At 40.3% G+C, this 5,560-nt stretch overlaps 1 protein-coding gene across 1 annotated transcript in view; it reads right to left on the bottom strand.

The window, feature by feature from the left end:
- Positions 1-6: 6 nt before the first annotated feature.
- The window catches only part of pih1d1 (PIH1 domain containing 1), a 15,582-nt gene continuing 10,028 nt past the window's right edge, over positions 7-5,560 (bottom strand). Inside the window, 6 exon segments of the mRNA XM_008415272.2 lie at positions 7-2,103; positions 2,190-2,216; positions 2,899-2,995; positions 3,074-3,155; positions 3,241-3,302; positions 4,328-4,516. Of these exon segments, the coding sequence (XP_008413494.2) occupies positions 1,989-2,103; positions 2,190-2,216; positions 2,899-2,995; positions 3,074-3,155; positions 3,241-3,302; positions 4,328-4,516 (572 nt within the window). The 3' untranslated portion in view covers positions 7-1,988.

The following is a 5,560-nucleotide window of genomic DNA, read 5'->3' as shown; positions in this document are numbered from 1 at the left end:
AACAAGACAGCTTTGTTCAGTCTGTTCCAACTGATAATAAAATATACTGCACATTAAGAACCCCAGTTATTGTGTCCTGTGAGGCTAAGTATTTCCCGGGCTACATTAACATTTTCTAAACACTTTTGGCATTCTTTTTTCTATTGGCAGTAATGTAGCTAACATTTCTCTCTGGATCTGGTTTCTATTCCATGTTTCTGTGTGTGTGAGATGCAGTCAGGAGAACAGGTACCTAACCAGGATATTTTCATTGGGACCCAAACAAAGTAATCCACAAACACAAAGTGAATGGACAGAATTTATGGCTTCTGTTTTATGCTTCGGAAAGTGTCCCTGGGCTTCTACTCAGCCTCTTTGACTCGATGCTTTGTTGTATTTGTATGATGTCGTATTTCACCTCAAGCCATCAGTCACTTTGTACATATGGAGAAGATAAAGGAACAGAGACTGTTTGTTCTACTTGTACAGAAAACCCAAAAGGCCGCCAAAACCCAACAACTGGTCTGCATTAGTTAACGCCAACCCTGCTCCTCATTACCTCTTTCATTTAATGTTGCAACTCGACTGCAGAAGCTGCGGTGAAACTAACTGCTAGGTGTTTATATCAAGATGAAGCAAAAACCTCTCCATGAAACGAGATGACTGTCTGATAATCTGCCACAAATTCCAACACACACCACACTTATTGAGCCATACCAGCCCAAGGCAGCGCCGCTCTGACTGCCAAMGTCATGTATCAAATAAATATATATATTAAATCTCTTAAAGCGGGTTGTGAACAATGACTTATCGCATTGATTTAAACAAATCAGTACAGATGGCTAGATAATTATGTCAACTGAAATGACTTCTACTGTGAAGATTTAATGTGCAAACTGGTCTGAACTGGCTCCTTTATGCTTTCTATTGTGTTGCTTTTACGAGGCTGTCGAATGTCGTGACTCGACACAACAAACCGTCCAGCAAGTACAGGTGAAGCCGTGCGCCTCAGGCTGAGTGTCAGCGACAGGTTATACTACATGTAGAGCGGCAAATGATAAAGACAAGTCAAGCATGCCATGTCGTGTAATGTTTTCTTGCTCTTTAGTAATACAAGACTAGCAACAATATAGATAACAACAACCAAGATTATTGGATTCTGACTGCAGTACCAACCTGTTGGTACTTCTGGAGAATCTTGTTTTAGTTTGACTGGTTGACATTTTAGGAATGGGGAAAGTCAGGACACTTCACAAATAGTCTATAAATGGCAACCAGTTTTTTTTTACTGCATCATAAAACAACCTTTAGCCAAGTCAACTTTTTTATAGATACTTAAAAAACAGGAAGACTGATCAAAGTATCAAACACAAGAAAAATGCATAAAAACATGGAAAACATGATTGACAATTACTAAGGGTACATTATTTAATGACTCAATCAGATTCTCCCACTGGTTTTAAAATGTTGCTTAGGTTTATTAAAAGAGACGAAAGCTTGGAAACTGCAGCCCTGAGGAGGAGCTGCACCTTGAAGGCGTTTWGCCACAGGACATTAAGTTACGCATGAAAGAATCAAGGCAACATTCCAGGTGTATTTTTGATGAGGGAATAACATTACAGCATGATAAAAAGGTAAAAAAAAGTACATTTTACATAACACTGTCCCTTTAAATCAGCTCTCTGCTGTAGATTTGCTGACCTTTTTTTTGTGAAAACTAACTCGAGACGACGTGTTATGAATTATGAAATTGGAACYGGTCTATCTGGTAGAATATAAACACATAAAAGAAAAGAAAAAAAAGATTATTTGCTGTGTTTGTTTCACTCCAACCATGCATTTGCTGTTTATTCCCCCCCACAAATGTCCTATCATAAAGTTTAAACACTAAACAAGCAGCCAGAAAGCTGACACTCGCAGTGTTTTGGAACTGGCCTCGTAACCTTTCCCAGACTGATGAGTCGAAATAATTGCTTGGGTAAGACCACATCATCTTCACTTCTAAGTTTTTAATTTGGTCCATAAGGACCAAATGCACCGCTTACCACTCCAGGGAGTTTTATCTCTGCAATGAGGTACTCAGGGTGTCCAGTGGGGGGCTCCACCAACAGAGAGCATTCTGGTCTGAGCACAGAGAAGATCCACACATCCATGTCACCAACACCATTTTAATGTAGCATAAAAGACAGAGAGAGTAAGAGCTGTCTCACCTTTTAACACATGCCGGGCCGGTTTCCCTGAGGGCAGACAGAAATTCATCCTTCATTCATCATTTACACTATTTCAGTGTAAAATTAAAGCTTTCMTTGTTYTAATATGGAATTCCATTACTTCTAATGTTGCCTCATGYCAAGAACAAGCTTGAACTGCAGCCAGAGGACAAAAACAGACTTTGCACAGTGCATTAGAACGCTGTCAGATTAAAACCACTTTAGTGTGTCTCACTAAGATTTCACRTGACAAAAAAAGTACATTCAGAAACAGAGGGTGAAATATGTCGATAGAAAAAGCAGGGCAGTGCACCGATTGCAGCTTTCTGGACAATCACCATTCCCRTGTTGGCCGATACTGATTTTTTATGTATTTAWTTTTATTTAAAAAGTTGCTAAAATGGCAACAGTGAGGCTGAGTCTGTTGCAATAAACCAATTAATGACATGATAAATTAAAACAAGTTTCCATTTGCGTGATGGCTTGTTTTGCTCATGTCTCTCTGTTTCTACCAAAAACTGGGTGACAAAAATCTCCAGGCTTTTCAGAGTTTTAGTTGTAATAAATAAGGYACATCATGCATATTTTTACTCCGCTGTATGTTGGTTTCTCTCTCACTTAATCCTGATAAAATACACTGAAGTTTAAGGCTGGGATTCAAACAAGTTAAAGTCACAGGAAAAGGTTTCAAGCGTTCGAAGCAACTTACTGAGGCTGCAGTTCCTGGATCACYGGCCTGCTCTTCGTCCGGATGTTCTGCTCACTGACAGAGCCAAGGAATTTTCTATTCTTCAGCACTTTCCAGTCTGCACAAACACATCCCAAACCTTGTCTTGACAAGGTCCAACATTGTCAGAGAGACAAAYGCATGAGGTCAGACTCACCTCTGTTTAGCTCCAGGCTGTATTTATTCTCCAGGCCCTCCACAGACACCAAGATAACAAACTGCTGGAACAGAGGATCCTTCTGCGAGACATCGTCACACACACGCTGCTTCCTTTACTATGCTGTAAAGCACCAAACATGATAAACATACCATCTGACAAGTCACCTGGCTCTTCTGGAAGAAGTCCTGGTTGATAACAACGTCATAGGCTGTGCAACCCTGAGAGTCTGAAAGATAGCAGCAGATAGATGGCGTTATAATGATAATGGCACAGCTGTTCAGATTTKATCTAAGTCCAGGATTTCCTCCACATGTAGCTGATTGATTCAGAATGAAGTTTTTGTTTCTTTTTAGCCTACATTTGCRCACTTACACTAACTCTAGTCAGAGTTAGAAATGAATTTCAATATTGAACGTWAAATTTTACTGTATTTTTGAAAAACCAAACACCGCCAGCTCTGGCCTGTGAAGCTGGCTACTGCRCCGCCTTCGGGAGTGAAGCCAAACCAGAGACGACAGTCAGAAGTCGAGGAAGAGAAAAGGYGAAAGAAAAGGAAGGATAAGCTGAAKGCATTTTTAGTTCAATACCTGTCAAAACTATCTTAATGTTAACGTGTGTTGCATTTGAACAACAGTAGCTAATTAACGCCATTTGGCCTTAACGTGGAATTTTATCAGAGTAATTTTTCCTTKGCGACTYGTTTCTGGTAGCGTTTTCAGATTAATATATTACTCATTTATGTTATATATTATGAGAGGAAGGGWACCCRAGAAAGATGTTGAGGTAATACTAGAAATCCTCCCTCCAGTTCTCAGGAATATAGAAATGATGGTGATCTGACGTGTGTAATATTTAAATATTCCCAACACTCCCTGCATGATGTTAGCAATTGAAACGAATCTAAAGACAGTCAGAGGTGGCTCGGTTTCTCTCGTTTCCCAAACATAATTGCTTTAATCTGTTTTTGAAGATATGCAGAAAAATACAATGCAGGCTGCCAACTGACCAATAAGATTACTGCAGCAGAGCTGTAATTTCAGTTGCACATAGTGAACAAATCTGTAAAACAAAAGCATAATAATTGAAACCATGTTGTTGTTCTAAACCAATAAAGAAAAGTCATCTGAGAATGTCAAATACTGTAGAACTATTTTGACTAACCAAACCTTTTGACTGAATTACAGATCACATCACAACCTCCACATTTCCGTTATCTTAAGAAATTTGCAGGGTTTGGCCTCTGCTACATACTGTTGTCAGTTTCTGCGTGCGGCTCTCCCAGGCTCATCGGAACCCTGTAGCCGCTGGGATCCTCCGACTGGAGCAGCTGCACGAGCTCCTCTCTGGAGAGGTCAGGGGGCGGCGGGACGGAAGTCGACTGACAGATGTTTATGAAAACCTTCTGCTTGCCTGGCTCMGAGAACGTCTTCACACACAGACCTGGGAGGAGGAAAGAGAGGAGATGTGGAGAAAAAAAGTACTAAAGCGAAGAAAACGAAAGAAAACTATAAAGACTACCAGGTTTGGATTAAGAAAAAAAAAATGTCATAGAGATGTTTCATGTGTGAGGGATCGTGGGAAGTCAGCCCAGACTACTTAGGTGAAAACGTTACCATTACAAAAWAGCATGTTGCTCTCTTCCAGTTTACACCCAATAAGGTTTAATGTGATTAAAGATACAAAGTCATGAAAATCTACACCATCCCAAAGACATAAGAACTGCAGACCCGCAGATATCTTCAATAATCACGTACAAGCAATGTTCTATCATTTATCGACTTCCAACAACAACATCGTTGAGARACTTTGGGACACTCTGGGTGTTTTTCTCACCTGACAGTTCTGGAGACTCGGTTTGATTGTGGACCAAAATTGCCACATTTGTTCCGTCTTTAGCTGGAACGGTTCGATTCCACACTGCACTGTGTCAACCCAGTTAAAAAACAAACCTGCTCACCCCCTCGCCTGTGGGGACGCTGCAMCATGAACCACAGAAGGACCCAACAGGGAAACCTTTGAGTCAATTGAGAGCAACTTTCATCTTCACAAAATGTAAACAAAAATGGCGTGGCATCAGATTTTAGCGATTGTAGGATTTCCCKTCTGTATTTGGCAAAAGTCCACGAGTCATTCCTTCAGATACCGAGTTTGTTTGGGTTGTTTCTATACACATGTATATGATGTAGTCCTCTTCCTGCTTTTGGAGAGGTCTACTGTCATGCATTTGAACCGCATAACTTAAACAGAACAGAAACCCAGGTTTATAGGAAAACCGATGTTTGCCTTTTTGGTCCACATCAGAGTTCATTTATGAAATTGTCACACCTGGCTCAAAGGGGATGACAAAAATGGGAGAGTGATGAGTGGCTCTATACAAACAACAATTTATTTATACAAAAATATGGCTCTGGGATATATGGTTCAAAATACGGTTCAATTAGGGGGCCAACCCATCTGCCTGCTTCGTGAATAGAAGAAAAAAAA

Source organism: Poecilia reticulata, linkage group LG8 (genome assembly GCF_000633615.1).
Source record: "Poecilia reticulata strain Guanapo linkage group LG8, Guppy_female_1.0+MT, whole genome shotgun sequence".
Classification (NCBI taxonomy): domain Eukaryota; kingdom Metazoa; phylum Chordata; class Actinopteri; order Cyprinodontiformes; family Poeciliidae; genus Poecilia; species Poecilia reticulata.
Note: the sequence above shows the minus strand (reverse complement) of the source record. Positions and strands in the feature narration are given on the sequence as shown.